Here is a 17166-nt window from a genome sequence, read left to right as displayed (position 1 = left end):
TCACGAGGCAGAGAAAATCCCTGACCCCGCCGGGAATCGAACCCGGGAACCCGGGCTTGGGAAGCGAGAACGCTACCGCACGACCACGAGCTGCGGACGTACCCAGTTGTTAATGGGCTATCTCATCATGATGCACAGTTATGGAAATAACACATACAGCACCTTACAGGATTCAGGCAGGTTCATACAAGGCAGGGAGGCTTATTAATGCGGACAGGATACAGAGCTTTAAGTGCAGCCTAGAAGAGGTAGAATGGGATGAAGTATATACAGAAATTGATGCTGATGCCAAATTCAGTCTGTTCCACCGTAAATTTACCTCAATATTTGAGAGTTGCTTTCCTAAAACGTTATCCAAAAAAGCCATTACAAAGTCAAGTAAGCCATGGATTACTAAGGGAATTAAGATATCGTGTAAGAGGAAGAGGGAAATATATGGACAAGCCAGAATAAGTCCAGATCCGACATTACTTGCTTACTACAAAAAATACTGTAATATTTTCAGGAAAGTCATTAAGAAGTCGAGAAGCTTACGTGTTCTGAAAGAAATTAATAATGGGGATACTAATATTAAAACTATATGGAATATTGTGAAACGGGAGACGGGGTAGCCTGACAGTGCACAGCATACCATAGCAATAAAGCTAAATGATGTTCAAAAATGGTTCAAATGGCTCTGAGCACTATGGGAATTAGCGTCTGAGGTCATCAGTCCCCTAGAACTTAGAACTACTTAAACCTAACTAACCTAAGGACATCACACACATCCATGCCCGAGGCAGGATTCGAACCTGCGACCGTAGCGGTCGCGCGGTTCCAGACTGTAGCGCGTAGAACCGCTCGTCCACTCGGGCCGGCGATGATGTTGTGTGTGACAATTCACAAGTTGCAAGTATTTTTAACAATCACTTTCTGAATATAGCAGCAAAAATTGGGTTGAAGGTTTCAGTTGAAGAAGCAAAAAAATATGTTAAAAATGTCATTCCCCAGGAATTTAGGCCTTTAGAAATAGCACCAACATCCCCCACTGAAATTAAGGGAATTATAAATAAACTGAAAAACAAGAGCTCATGTGGTGTTGATGGAGTCTCTAACAGAATTTTGAAGTATTGTTCTAATTTAATAAGTGGAGTCCTTAGTGATATATGTAATGCTTCGCTGGCACAGGGAATTTTTCCAGACAGATTGAAATAAGCAATTGTCAAATCTCTTCATAAGAAAGAGGACAAGAATGACTTAAATAATTGTAGACCAATCTCATTGCTGACTTCATTTTCTAAATTATTCGAAAAAATTATGTATTCAAGAGAAGTCTCACATTTAAGTGAAAATAATTTACTCAGCATGCCACAGTTCGGATTCCAGAATGGTTACTCGACTGAAGTCACAGTTCGCAGTAATTGACGGAAAGTTGTCGAGTAAAACAAAAGTGATTTCTGGCGTTCCCCAAGGTAGTGTTATAGGCCCTTTGCTGTTCCTTATCTACATTAACGATTTTGGAGACAATCTGAGCAGCCGTCTTCGGTTGTTTGTAGATGTCGCTGTCGTTTATCGACTAATAAAGTCATCAGAAGACCAAAACAAATGCAAAACGATTTAGAAAAATTAACTGCTGAAGTCATCAGTCCCCTAGAACTTAGAACTACTTGAACCTAACTAACCTAAGGACATCACACACATCCATGGCCGAGGCAGGATTCGAATCTGCGACCGCAGCGGTCGCGCGGTTCCAGATTGTAGCGCCTAGAACCGCTCGGCCACAGCGGTCGGCTCTCGGTAGTATCCACAGAAACTGAGACATGATTCAAGATATTTTAACAGGTACCAGAAAATTTTCAGTTAGATCTGATTCAATTCTTAGTGATGAGATATATTCCCTAAATCTTGTATTTTTTTTTCTTACGAATTCCGAATTTTGCAAACTGAGGGTAGCTCCCTCTATTTATATGTAGTCAGATCTTTAAGCAATTTGTCTGTGTGCTCTTCTCACTGTCATCTACAGAGACTATTACGTCCTACAAATGGTTTTTCCTCGCGTATCACGTCCGAACCTGGATGGAAAATGATAGATGTGATATAAATGTGCAGACAAGTGGATAATTATAATTTCAGAAAAATTGAATGATTTATGCAAGAGAATAAGCATCACAAACTGAGCAAGACAGTAATGCATTGCTTCACCTCTGACCCTTACGCAATCAATTATTCCGCTTGGCATTGATTGATAGAGTTGTCGGATGTCCTCCTCAGAGATATCATGCCAAATTATGTCCAGTTGACGCTTTAGGTCATCAAAATCCCGAGAAGGTTGCAGGGCCATGTCCATAATACTCCAAACTTTCTCCGTTGGGGAGAGAGCTGGCTACCTTGCTGGCCAAGGTATAGTTCGGCAAGCACGAAGTCAAGCAGAAGGAATTATCGCTGTGTGTGGGCGGGCATTATCTTGATGAAGTGTAAGGCCAGGATGGCTGTCTATTGGGAGAGGTGTAGAATATGGTCGATATACCGCTGTGTTGCAAGGGTGTTGCGGATGACAACAAAAGGGGGTCCTGCTATAAAAGGAAATGGCATTCCAGGGCACCACTCCTGTTTGTCAGGCCATATGACGGACGACAGTCATGTTGGTATCACACTGCTGTTCTAGGCGTCTCCACAAACGCTTTCGGCGTCGAGTCTCATGGGCTGCGGTATAACTGTCTTTAATGATGAGCCTCCGCTTCGAATTGAGCCCTAATGACATGCGAAGACGTGTCTGAAGACATCCCTGATAGTGATGGAATACCAACCTGCCTGTCTCCTGACATACAGCCCGACAACCAGGAGTGATGGTCTTGGGTTCCAGGACCCCTTTGGTTGTCATCCACTTCACCCTTACAGCATAGCGGTGCGTCGACGATATTCTATGCCCCATTCTACAGCCCTTCACGGCAAACCACCTTGGGCTTACATTTCAGCAAGACAAGACCCGCTCACACACGGTGAGAGTTTCTGTAGCTTGTCTTTGTGCTTTCCAGACTTGGCCGGCAAGATCGACAGATCTCTCCCCAATTGAGAACTTTTAGAGCATTATGGGTAGGGCATTACCGACTTGCTCAGTTTGTGAAGCTCTTCCTCTTGAATACATCATTCAAATTTTCTGAAATTTTGATTATTCGTTACTCTGTGCTTGTACGTCATATCTACTGATTTCCTTCCGATTCGGAAGTGTGTGTAAAAATGCTGGGTATTTTCGACTTCTCTCCTCTCGCTCCAGCCGCCAGTAACTATTTGTCATGTCAAAATTGCTAATACAACAGTTTCCATTAAATTCATGTACAAAAGTTCTCTTATATTTTCTGGCTGATCTTCCTCGAGCAGAATACAGTGCCTGGTAGCAAGAGCATCCTATAAAAGTCTCACTGACCCATTCTTCTTAAGTACTGTATGTGCTGCATTGCAAAACTCAATGCCTGGTTTTTCAGTTTTGTTATTTTCTATCATACTCTTAATTTCCGTTTCTAGAGCTTCTCTTCTAGTTAGCGATGCTGCATAACATTTTTTCTTGAATATCTCACGCATTAGCATCTTAATTTGACACTGACATTCTTTCATTACTCCACATTTACTAGAAAATACCTCCGTGCGCACGTAAGACTTTTTGTAATTCTTCCCTATGGGATGTGGGCAAATTACTCAAGCCATGGAAGTTTCCCTGGATCTTTCACTTGACTTCCCGATTTCTTCTTCTCTCACTGTGGCCACATTATGCTCCACGTAAAATGGCGCTTTTATGCCATCATCTATCTTCTTCTTAATTATGCTAGCTACTGATCCTGCAGGAAATTCCTCTTCTCTGACAAATCTGACAAAATTAACCTCCTATTCTTCATTCTTACCACAAATACTTAAACACCCTCTTTCAAAATCAATTCTACATCTTCTCTGTGTTAACCAGTCATTGTCAAAATTTCACTCCACAGTTAGAGATTCAATAATCGACACAATACGTCAGAGCAGCTATCTGGGATCTTGCACCTAATGAGTACTTGTCTAGTAATAGAACGACTTTTATGACCAGTTGCAGTGACTATAATCACACAATTTCCTGGAGTGCAGGTATCTCTGCTACTGCGAAGCTGTTGACACAAATTTCTGGATATTATGGTAGCATAACTTCCAGAATCTAGGAAAAGCCGCAATTTTGTGACCATTGGCACTAAGTTCAGTCAGTGGAATTAAAATCTCATCTGCAGTTGTACTTCTCCCCTTACTAGTTCAGTTTTAATATCTTCAGTATTTGAATTCTCGGAGACGACCCATTAAACTGTTCGCATGTTCTGAAGTAGGTCTCGACCAAAACTACCGTTAGTTTACTGGTATCTGCTCGTTTTGTCTGTATATGTCGTCCGTATCAAAGAGAGGCGAATCTTTCTGAACTAGAACGTCTTGCACTGGTTGTTAATCCCGTCTTTCAAAGTCATTTTCTCTCCTCATTTCGAAAAGGATCACTGCACACACATTTCCGTGAGCCATCATCTCTTCACGCACCGACGTATCTCGGCCGATCATTTTGCTGCCTCCACAGTGGGCGCCCAAAATTATTTTGTCACGGAGCTTACAGTCGTTGAAAATGTTTAATATGTCGTGTTGTGCCTTTTTTTAAAAAAATTACCTGGTACTCCGTCACTGTAAATCTGTTCTAAGTCATCTACAATTCATAACAGCTCATCGAAATCATTTAATCTTCGCAGTGCTAAGTGTCTTGTTATTTTCCTAGGCAAATGTTTTATCAAAAATTATAATCACATCATCATCTAATAACTATTCTGTTCCCAGTGCTTCTTTTTTTTTTTTTTAAAAAAAAGGAGGTTATGCATTGACGCTTCACTACAGTCGTAATTGTGCACTGAGAAAGATTGTTCTTTGATCCTTCATCGTTTCTCTACCGGCCAATACTTGTGGAGGAAGCATGAAAATTCAGTGTATTGGGCAATCACACGGTTTCCCTGCGTTCTGGCACCGGCACTCATATGTCGTACGGAAATACTGATTCTCTTAGCCTCATTTCCAATTCGTGCAAACGGAATTCTAAAGTGTTCCATGATATCAACTGGATGTGTTTGTGGGGCTAAACTCCTTAAACTGCCCATGAATAAGCATGTTATCAAGTATAACATTTCTACAACAATCTGCACTACGATTTCTTCCATTAGTGTTTCTACTTCCTGTCAGATTAAGTTCATACCAGTTGGCGTACTGCAAATTTTTGCGTCATTCATGGCTTTCTCCAATTCCTGTAGCCTACTTGCGATTTTAAATTTGAAAACTGCTTTTGGTACACACTCTCTAAACCACAGGATGCTTGTTATCTACTTGAGCTAGTGTAGAAAGAAAGCTGTTTACCATAAAGGTACCAAAGTTTATAGGAATGATGTTCATACTGTGCATTGCAGGACTTGCATTGTTATTAGTGTTAGTGTCATGACTCGTTGTTAGACACCGATACTGGAATGATTGAAACACAAGCATTAGTGTGCATTACAGTTGCAGACAGTCAACATGTATCTGGCAAGATGAGCGGGGATTTATGAGTAAAACTGTTTTATCAAAACAACATTAACAGTGTTACTTCTCTTCGAGAATATCGATGCATTGAAGAAATACAGAGAGATCCTCTTTTCACACAGAGACTGAAGAACATGATAAGGAAGTTCGAATTAACAGGTGATTTGGGAATTGCTCCTAGGAGAGGCCCAAGGCCAATTGCTCCACAAATTGTTGAAGAAGCTACTGTTGCCATGGCTGAGAATGCTGGACGCGATGTGCGATACTCAATCAGTGCAGGAGCTTTCATCACAGCTGAACATTCTATTGCCAACTATTCGAAAAGTGTCGCGAACAATTGTGAAATGGTACATCTCGTGTGGTTCCAGGCTACCATAGATGCAAATGGTCGGCACATTGAACAAAGTTTATAGTCTGGATCGTAAACATAGCACGCAATTAACAAACGTTACCCTCTCATGTGGAAATTGAAGTGTGTTTGTTTCAATGGTTTATTCGTTATTTCTCTTCCGCATGTCCTTAAAAGTGTTTCCACAAAGTTTGACCGCCCTATGGTCGTTCGTTTTTTGTAGAGCCCTCTCAAGTGGCGAAAGTTTAATTATAACCGCCCTGTACTTTAACAAAACAATTTTTCTTTTGTTCGCAATCATCGTTTGCGGGAACTACCTCATTATTCTTTACAGCATTGTCCAGCAGAACTTGATTCACGATTTCATGTTGTGAGGCTGCTTAGCTTGTATTTTGGTTACATTCACGCCTATCTGCCGACAATGTGTCTTAACCTTAAGGCAAATTGCCACGCGACGCGATTGGGACGCGACACGCGCCTGCGCCAGGTCGCGCGGCGTTGTGGTTAAGGCACAGCTTCTTGCGCCGCGCATCACGCGAGCACTGTTGGAGGGGTGAGTCGGGGAGCTGGAAGGCAGCCCTGCCATGTGCTCACTTAAGCATGGCGCATATGGTCAGCGGATGTATTGCCGATGCCAAAATCAGCATTACGGTATTCTGAGTTTTATTGTCACCGAGTAGTGTTTCGTTTTCGCCGTTTCAGCGCTCTATTTCTTTTCGTTAACTCATAATAGTTTTCAGTAACATACATCAGTATACTCTTCGTTTTGTTTATTCTTTTGTCAAGAACAATGCACAGTTCAATAACTGGTGAACCATTAGCTACTGGAAGTATATATTCTGCCTCCACAATGTTTTCAGATCATAAGAAGGAACAGACAATTGAGCGTGAGGGTACTGAATAAAGAAGTAAGGAATATTATAAAATCATGTGACGTAGAAGCAAGGCAGGAAAGTAAAACAAGGTTATATACTTGCTGCCTGTTATGCTGGCGTATCTCCACAATCTATTAAAAAAAGTCGAAAAGGCGTGAATTCCACAGGTATGATCCCTTTGTACTCCTAATAAAAAGCGTCCTAGATACGAAGTACATAAGTTTCACTGTCATTATTTGGATATGAATGTAATAAGAGACAGTATACTACGTACATGTGGACATCTCATTTCCACTGCAAGCTGAAAACAGCCGAAAAGCCCTCATGAATAACAATGTTTTAATCAGTTCGTCGCGACGAGAAAAAGCATTTCAGTGGTCGCATACACACTATCAGCTTTAATAAACTAATTACAAAACAGGCTACACAAATGAAGTAGTGGTTGGTATTATCACTAAAGCGTGAGTATCGCGAAAGAGGGTCGTGATCTATTTAATTTGTTGAAACGTATTGCTGACAAAGGCAGATCTACTTTCATGACAATGTTTTTCGAAATCCAGCTGACGAGGCACACATGGCTAATTTGCGCATTCCTACCGCGCTCATTATTCTCAGCTGCTGACGATACACTGACCATTGTGTTGTGCCATATATCAATTATTTACTTCTATTCAATATCAACTATCTTATTCGCGAATCATGCATTGTCAGTTTGGCAAGGGGTAGGTGAGTAACCAGCATCAGGCATGTGTCATTCCACTTGAAGGGTACGCTCATCATTACTTTGATACTGCTCAGATAAAGAAAAGGAATAAAATCCTTTGTCAAGTTTCCATTCCAGTCGCTCAGTTTTAAAAATACGATAGGTTATGGGATTGAACAAAATATTCCAATAGAATTGGCGATTTATTTTTATGTGAATTGTTAACCTTTCCTCATTCGAAGAAGCATCACTATTTAAGAGTACGGCCACATTTCTTTTTATTGTGACGGAATTCTGAAAGACAGTGTCTCATTAAACAAGTAATTGGCGACCAGATACCTCAATAGCTTACGAAAAACCTCATTGTGTCGGTTTGTGGTAACATAAGAGAAGAAATTTCGTGTTTATTTTTATACTAGGAAACTCTTGTCTCACTAGCTGTCGATAATTCTTAAATAATTACAGTCACTGGAATGAAAAAAATAAAATAGAAAGTACAACTTCTGATATGTCGTCATAGATAATAAAGTTCAGTGTTTTTGCGAAATGGCAAAGGACTCTCCACCTTGTGTGCCATCGTTCGCCAAAATCTCGTTTCGATGTCTCGAGCGGGTTAAAAGATATGAGGGATGTTGTGAAATATTTCATTCTCCATGGGGTGAGATCGGAAATGAACACGCTACGTAGGATCTATTTTCTCGAGATCGGAGACAGGTACAGGCCTCCTCCCAAGTCTAAACAAAAATTCAATATGTTAGCTAAATTTAATATGCAGCAACGTATGGTGTAATACGCACCTAACGCAAAATGATAGTGACCCCTATTTTTCATCGCAAACTTTTTGAGTTTTGCGTAGTGTCGTACTAAAATTTGTACATCACAACAGATATGACCATTACCGAGATGACAGGCACTTCGCCACGAAGCTGACACATAACGCTACAAGTAAGGCAAAAATCAAATATTTTCAGTGAATATTTTCTGTAAAATCGTTCGAAAAAGGTTACAGGGTTCGCGCGCTTCGGCTATGTCAGCGCAGAGCGTCGCCAATCGGTGCGTGCGAAGTATGTATGTATGCGTCGCAATTTGCGCAGGACCAGCGCGACATGTGCGGAGCGTGTGCGTCGCGCTGAAGTGTCGTGTCACAACACACGTGCTATACGCGTCTCAAATTGCGCTTAGCTAGGCGCAAATTGAGACGCTATAGCGCGTGTGGGGCGACGCAGCGCAGCCCGCGTTTTTGTTACTTCAGAGGTTCAAACGGGACCGCGCAAATTGCGACATGACGCGACTGGGACGCGACACGCGCCTGCGCCAGGTCGCGCGGCGTTGTGATTGTGGCACAATTTCTCGCGCCGCGCGTCGCGCGTGCCTTGTTAGCACCGTGGGAAATTTGAACCGGGGAGCGGAAAAGTAGCCCTGCCATATGCTCACATCGGAACAGCGCATATGAGCAGTGGTAGTATTGACCATACGATAAATTTTGCCTTACTGTGTTCTAAATTTTATTGCCTTTGGGTAGTGTTTCGTTTTTCCCCATTTAAACGCTCCAGCTTTCTTCGTTAGTACATTATACTTTTCTGTTATTTATATCTGCATAGTTCTGTTTTGTTTTTCTTCTGTCAAGAAAAATGTATACTTCAGTAACTGATGAGCCATTGGCCGCTGGAATTGCACCATATGCCTCCGCGATGTTTTCAGATCGCAAGAAGGGACAGAGGGTTGAATAAGGAAGTAAAGAATATTATAAAATCATGTGATTAAGAATCAAGGCAGGGAAGTAAGGCAAGGTTATATTCTCGCTGCCTAGTAAACTAGCGTATCTGTACGATCTGTTACAAAAATTTATAAAGGGATAATCTCCACAGGCGTGATCTCTTTGTGCTTGTGGTGAAAAGAGTCCAAGATCTGAAGTATAGAAGTTTCACTGTGATTACTCTGATGTGGATGTAATAATGTAATACGACACACTGTACTGCATGCATGTGAACAACATATTTCCACTGCAAGCTAGAAACAGTCGAAAAGCAGTCACAAATAACAATGTTTTAATTGGTTCATCTTGATGAGAAAAAGCATTTCAATTGTTGCATGGACATTATCAGCATTAATAAACTAATTATACAACAACAGGCTACACAAATGAAGAAAATGGTCGGTATTATTACGAAAGTAGGAATATCCTAAAAGAGTGTTATGATTAGATATATTTTATTTGTTGAAATGTATTGCTGACAAAGGCAGATCTACTTTCATGACAATGTTTTTCGAACTCCAACACACAAGGCACACATGGCTAGCTTGTGCATTCCTGTCGCGCGCATTATCCTCCGCTGCGGACAATACACCGACCATTGTGTTGTGCGACAGATCAGTTGTTTATTTTTCTCAATAACAACTATTTTATTCGCGATCACACATTGTCAGTTTGGCAAGCCGTAGGTGAGTAACCAGTATGTGGCATGTGCCTATCATTCTCCCCTGAAGGGACGCTTGTCATTATTTTAATACTGCTCAAATCAAGAGAAAGAATAAAATCCTTTGGTAAGTTTCCATTCCAGTTGCTCAGTGTTAAAAATTCGATGGGTTACAAGGATTCCACCAAAATTCCAACAGAGTTGGCAATGTATTTTTGTGTGAGCTGTTAACCTTTTCTCATTCGAAAAAGCATCACCGTTTGTGAGTAGCGGCCACATTTCTCTTGGTGACTGGTTTAATTGTACTTTCTTTGTCACAGTGTAATTTGCCAAACTCATCTCACAGCAGCTATTGAGAGAGAATTCCGAAACGGAGTGCCTCATTAAACAAGTAATTGGCAATCACAGAGCTCAATAGCTTTCGGAAAACCTCATAGTGTCGGTTTGCAGTAACATAAAAGAAGAAATTTCATGTTTATTTTCATACTAGTAAGCTCTTGTTTCGCCAGCTGTCGATAACTCTTAAAAAATTACAGTCACTGGAGTGAAATAAATAAAAAGGGAAGTATAAGTACTGATATAGAGATAAGTAGTGATATACAGGGTGTTACAAAAAGGTACGGCCAAACTTTCAGGAAACATCCCTCACACACAAAGAAAGAAAATATGTTATGTGGACATGTGTCCGGAAACGCTTACTTTCCATGTTAGAGCTCATGTTATTACTTCTCTTCAACTCACATTAATCATGGAATGGAAACACACAGCAACAGAACGTACAAGCGTGACTTCAAACACTTTGTTACAGGAAATGTTTAAAATGTCCTCCGTTAGCGAGGATACATCCATCCACCCTCCGTCGCATGGAATCCCTGATGCGCTGATGTTGCCCTGGAGAATGGTGTATTGTATCACAGCCGTCCACAATACGAGCACGAAGAGTCACATTTGGTACCGGGGTTGCGTAAACAAGAGCTTTCAAATGCCCCCATAAATGAAAGTCAAGAGGGTTGAGGTCAGGAGAGCGTGGAGGCCATGGAATTGTTTCGCCTCTACCAATCCATCGGTCACCGAATCTGTTGTTGAGAAGCGTACGAACACTTCGACTGAAATGTGCAGGAGCTCCATCGTGCATGAACCACATGTTGTGTCGTACTTGTAAAGGCACATGTTCTAGCAGCACAGGTAGAGTATCCCGTATGAAATCATGGTAACGTGCTCCATTGAGCGTAGGTGGAAGAACATGGGGCCCAATCGAGACATCACCAACAATGCCTGCTCAAACGTTCACAGAAAATCTGTGTTGATGACGTGATTGCACAATTGCGTGCGGATTCTCGTCAGCCCACACATGTTGATTGTGAAAATTTACAATTTGATCACGTTGGAATGAAGCCTCATCCGTAAAGAGAACATTTGCACTGAAATGAGGATTGACACATTGTTGGACTCAAAGCTGTGTGCCTGCTGGATTCCTCGCCGCCTAACAAGACGACAAAGAGCAACAGAGGACCATCTGTGTGGAACTGCTTGCACATTACGAGACACATCGTGACAATTTTTTGTAACACGTCGCAGGCGAAGAAACAGTGGTTCATCACTTCTAATTGGAAACAAAACGGAAATCCATAGAATGGCGCCACACTACCTCTACTCCGAAGAAAACGTTCAAAGCCACACCCTCAGCCGGCAAAGTCATGGTGACGGTCTGGGGTTGTCCTGTTTGATGTCCTGCCTCATGGTATAACGATTAGCTGGGAAGGTATTGCACTACTTTCAGGAAACTGAAGAAACGACATCAGCGTGTTCGTCACCGCAAAAATGGAAACGAACTTCCATGACAGTGCAGGACCTCACACAAGTCTGCATACCCGAGAGGAGTTCACAAAATTTCATTGGACTGTTCTTCATCATCCACTCTAAAACCCGAATCTCGCACTTTCCGTCTTCCATCTGGCCCATTGACGGCTGCTCTCTTCGGGAAGCGGTATGTGGATGATGTGAAGGTTATTGATGTAACAAGACTTTAATTCCGACTTCGACCAGTAGAATGGCACTATATAGACTCACAGAACATGAAACGTCTCTGTGAAGTTGTGCCGGCCGGGGTGGCCGAGCGGTTCTAGGCGCTTCAGTCTGGAACCGCGCGACCGCTACGGTCGCAGGTTCGAATCCTGCCTCGGGCATGGATATGTGTGATGTCCTTAGGTTAGTTAGCTTTAAGTAGTTCTAAGTTCTAGGGGACTGATGACCTCAGATGTTAAGTCCCATAGTGCTCAGAGCCATTTGAACCATTTTTTTGTGAGGTTGTTTCATAAGACGCTTGCCGAATTCGGTACAACGTATTCACTTTACTACCTGATTTTAGCTCAATTCATTAACTCTTCCAGAAAGACTGAGCACTCAAATAAGGCCTATTGTATATTATATGTGTGTTTTAATGTGGGGTTTCGGTTTTGTTTTGTGGGAATCGCTGAGTTGGTCATCGTCTGCTGGGAGCAGACGATGTTGTTTCACGTTCGAAGGAGAGCACAGGATGACCAACTTAGTTTCCAGGTTGAGTTAGGACTTCGTTATGTTTAACTGCTGAAATACTTAAGAACTTCAGCTTAAAAAATGGTTCAAATGGCTCTGAGCACTATGGGACTTAACATCTAAGGTCATCAGTCCCCTAGAACTTAGAACTACTTAAACCTAACTAACCTAAGGACAGCACACAACACCCAGTCATCACGAGGCAGAGAAAATCCCTGACCCCGCCGGGAATCGAACCCGGGAACCCGGGCGCGGGAAGCGAGAACGCTACCGCACGACCACGAACTGCGGACACTTCAGTTTAACTGAAGCGTGTGAAGCGAGTTATTTTTCCGAATATGCCATAATTATATTGCTTTAAATAGACGATTTTTGGGTGTTTAAGTTAAAAGTGTGGAAGTTACTTTGTTCATTTTGAATAACGATGATGTAGAATTTCAAACGGTAAATCTGATTAGGAAAAGCTGGTTAGGATCACTTCAACCGTACGTGAGTGTAATACTATGTCGAAGCGAGTATGATTTTTAATGATTTTTAATCTTATATTTCGTGAAAGTTGCTTTTGTCTTTGTGTGTCGATTCTGTGCCACGTGTTTGGTAATCACTGACCCTTCTCGTCCACCACGGCACCGCAGTAGGCTTTATTTTAACAGTTTGCTTGTTTAATGAGCTATAATTTCTGCAAGAATATCTGTTCTTTCGTGCGCTTTCTACATAGCAGCACAACAGTTTGATTCGGAATGCTCCACGTGCTCTAGTTCGGCCGTTTGCAAGCAGCAGACGCAGTTAGTATGTTGAATAATTATCACACAACCTTGTGCATTGGTTAAACTTCTGTCCAGAATAGTGCATGCGTAGAATCGTAATGCGAATCTCACTGAGATATTTTTATGGTATTAATGCAAAGGAGATATAGTATCACTGTCTCCCGCCCCCGTTTTCTGTTTTTCTTCTTTCTATAGTTAAATTGTGCTCTGTTACATTCTCACGTAATTCTTACTTAAATATGTCTAGTCAGGCGCCAGTTATGTGTAGTTAGGATGTGCAACCAAATACTTAGATACAATAAATAATCTACGTGAAAGATAAGTTTTGTGGTGTTGATCTTACCCACTTACTCCGATTTCCAATCCTGAATTAATCAAGTTGCTTCACGCACAACATGAAGTGCTATTTATCTGGCTACTTAAAGAAATTTGCATACTTGTAATTAAATTATTAAAGTAATTAAACTAATAGTTTTCCAGCTCCGTTTTTCCCCTAAATGGTTAGGAAGGGCTTGGGCTGGTGGCGACCCTGGAATTTCTGAATTTTTATCATTATTTGTGTGAGAGAAGCAGCTAGAAATGCGAGATAACGTATATGGCTCGATGAGAAACGCCGTAAAGATAGTAATACGTTACAACCATTCGAGTAAGATGGCGTAAGGCCGTGCACTGAACGGAGATTATGTTGGAAAATAGGGTTTTGCAGCCAAAAGAGTAGGGAATAATATGGTCTATTTATTGGAATCCTGAATAAAACGAACCTGCTTTCAGACAAAATATGTTTCATTATTTATTGGTCTTATTGGTAGAGCAAACACAGATGACCCAAATGTTACAAAAAATGGTTCAAATGGCTCTGAGCACTATGGGACTTAACATCTGAGGTCATCAGTCCCCTAGACTTAGAACTACTTAAACCTAACTAACCTAAGGACATCACACACATCCATGTCCGAGGCAGGATTCGAACTTGCGACCGTAGCAGCATCGTGGTTCCGGACTGAATCGCCTAGAGCCGCTCCGCCACAGCGGTCGGCCCCAAATGTTACAGGTTCATTTAGTAAGTGCGGAAGTGTCACGGAGATGATCAGTCAGTTCCAGTGGCATACGTTGCCAGACAGAAGTTTTGTATCCCGTTGCTGTTTGCTGTTAAAATTTCGAGAGCGTACGTTCCTAGAAGAGCCAAACACGTATATCCCGCGAAATGATCATCAACGTGAAACTACAGATATTTAAGCTTACGTGGAGATTTACCAACAATATCTCTTCCTATGAACAGGAAAAGGACAGAAGAGACAGTGGTACATAAAGTAACCTTCCCCATACGCCATAAGATGGGCAGTATATTTCCATGTTTGTAGGATCAGCCAAAGCTTTGGTGTCAACTGGATAAGTCTTATCCCCGGCAAATGTTCAGAGCGGGATATGGTGAAGCAGAGGCTCTGCGTTTGGACTCTTTCACTGCAGGGTCACTTCTTCCAATTAAGGCGCCTTGTCCTGATGGCGGCTGATGGTCCACGACCTGGACGTGTCACAGCATGGAAGGCATCTTCTGACGTGTAATTCTACCATCTACTACTATCCTTCAGCCGCGAGCTCCTTCGTCTTCCAACACATATCTTGTTCTCTCCCTTCATCGATGAGTTATAATAACTGATATCTTTCGCCTCTTATAATGTGTTCTAGATAATAAGTTCCTTTATTTTATAATGAGCAATAGTTGGTTTTGCCTTTTCATCCCTTGCAGAACTTCTTCGTTTGATATTTTCATCACCCGAGGTAGGTGTAAGAGACATATTTCAGACGCATCAATTAGTTTCTCTACATATTGGTCAAGGGTCCACCCGTTGAGAAAAATGGAGAACACTTAGCAACGGATCATTTGCATTGCGGACTACTATGCGATCTTATAAAACATGTTCATGCCAATAAATTTTCTCACAGCCTCTTCTTGTCTAGCTCTGATATCTTTCTTGCAGTCACACTGTTCATCCAACACAGTGCCTAAGTTCTTCAAGGAGGATACTTGTCAAATCTTATTTCCTATTCGTTTTGTAAATTATTTATTCCAGATGCGATTCACCTTTTTTCTTGAAAGCATCTTCAGTGGAAGCTAGAATGATACAGTTTTGTTTTGACATGCGATATTTGAAGATTATAAAACAGTTCACGTCTTATTATTCTGCCTAAATAAGTGATTATTTACAGTTATTCAAGTTTTTGCTCCAATTTCTTATTGTCTTTTATTGCTAAGTTTGCTTGGAGTCTTCTCTTAGACAAACAGGCCAAACTCTTCACTGCGCTGGACTGAATTGTCTGAATTGCCCCACTTGAAGTTCACGTAGCATAGCAGTGCTATTGCCAAAGACTATTCCTTCGGCAAACAACATTGGTCTCGGGCTGGCTTACTTCTCTGGTTCTCTGGGATATCACCGTAATGTGGCCTCGTTTACGGCACCTGTCCGAACGTAATCTGGTCTCATCGTCAAAAAGTAGGGACTTCAAGTTTGAAGTTATCGTCGCCTACATACCAGCGAAGTGTTTATTTAACTTCATGTTGATGAGTCACCTTCTGTTCCCACGTATCATCTCCACACAAATTCACTAGGACAAATCAGTGGGCACCACATTGCACTCTAATAACTGGCCATAGCATATTTACCTCTTTCCCGGTCTTGTTCATCCTACATACAGTGTGACGCCTGAATGTCAATGTAACGTCCCAAATTTTGCACATGAGTAAATAGGAGAACATATGATCCATGTTGTAATCTTGGCTTGTCGTACGACTTGTCTTCCTTGGAAAAATTGATTGCTGTTGACTTTTGTGGGAAAAAAAACGAGTACTTTTGCTCTCTCTCCCAAGTTTGCTTTCTTTGTTGATCCATACTCTTCCGGGGTATAGTGATCGACTATTCAAATAATATGTGTAACTTGTCAGTGACATGTTTGTCGGTGATCTAGCAGGGAATTATATTTTTGAAGACGAACGTATTGATGAAGTGCACTGTAAAGCATTATCTCCATGCTAGCCATATATATTATGCCTGGGAAACCCTAAAGGACTCGAGTCACTCTTTACGATGGGGAAGTCCAGAGGATCACTATTCCTGCTAGGGGGAATGAACTCAATTGACTCTACAATTAGTAAGTCATGTCATGAAGAACATGCTCCATGTGTGAGATGAATGAGTGGCCATTTTAAGTCACAGCATAAACGCCTCTTATTTCACTAGAAGAGGGTTTTCCTATGGTGTTTGTTTCTGCATGTGTGTCTTTGTAGTAATAAAAAATTATTATTTTCATGGATTTTGTTTGTTTGTATTGCAGGTAACATTTTGATTCCTGTTTTCTCTATGTCCTGCAATTTAAGCAAGTCATTAATGCACTATTTTCTCCTATTTTTTTACGTTAAACAAATAGATATTCGTTTTAAAGTAAGTCCTCCTTCGATGGTCAGCAGTCATTGTGACATTCGAATTTATTCACTTTTAGATATCACACATAAAACATAGTACAGTAGAGCAGTAAACTGCTATGAAAGTAATATTGTTGGTAACTGTCACTTATTGTTCTAGGGAGCTGCTGATCGACGACATTCAGACGAAAGGAGGCGGAAGTGACACCACTCAAACGTGCTGTCACATGGCCGCGTCCTCGTGATATTATAGTGCCCAGGAGTTGGTGTAACCTGGTTCAGCAGATACAACAACACGAAACATTACTTTGTAACTTGTGTTTTGTAAGTAGAGAAACATAAATGTTATTAGCTCCACAGAACGTTGACAAAATCAAGAAGTAAAAGAGGGCTTATCCCAAATTTTGTTTTATGTTTATCGGTTTCCAGTAGCCCAAAACAACAGCATTACAATATGTAACATTATACATATTTTAATGTTATGAGAAAAAATCAAGCTTTCTCTTGGCAGTGACAGACACGAGCCTCAAAATCTAAGGACAATAAGCATTTCTAAAA

The 17166-nt window shown here is 41.3% G+C and overlaps 1 protein-coding gene across 1 annotated transcript in view; it reads left to right on the top strand.

Moving 5' to 3' along the window:
* LOC126252960 (uncharacterized) overlaps positions 1-16813 on the top strand; it is a 168291-nt gene extending 151478 nt beyond the window's left edge. The window contains exon 5 of the mRNA XM_049953975.1: positions 16769-16813. Coding sequence (XP_049809932.1) covers positions 16769-16813 — 45 coding nt within the window. The remainder of the gene's footprint in view (positions 1-16768) is intronic.
* The last annotated feature ends 353 nt before the right edge of the window (positions 16814-17166 follow it).

The sequence above is a fragment of the Schistocerca nitens genome, chromosome 4 (assembly GCF_023898315.1).
Source record: "Schistocerca nitens isolate TAMUIC-IGC-003100 chromosome 4, iqSchNite1.1, whole genome shotgun sequence".
NCBI classification, from domain to species: domain Eukaryota; kingdom Metazoa; phylum Arthropoda; class Insecta; order Orthoptera; family Acrididae; genus Schistocerca; species Schistocerca nitens.
This window is presented reverse-complemented; position numbering and strand designations above follow the sequence as displayed.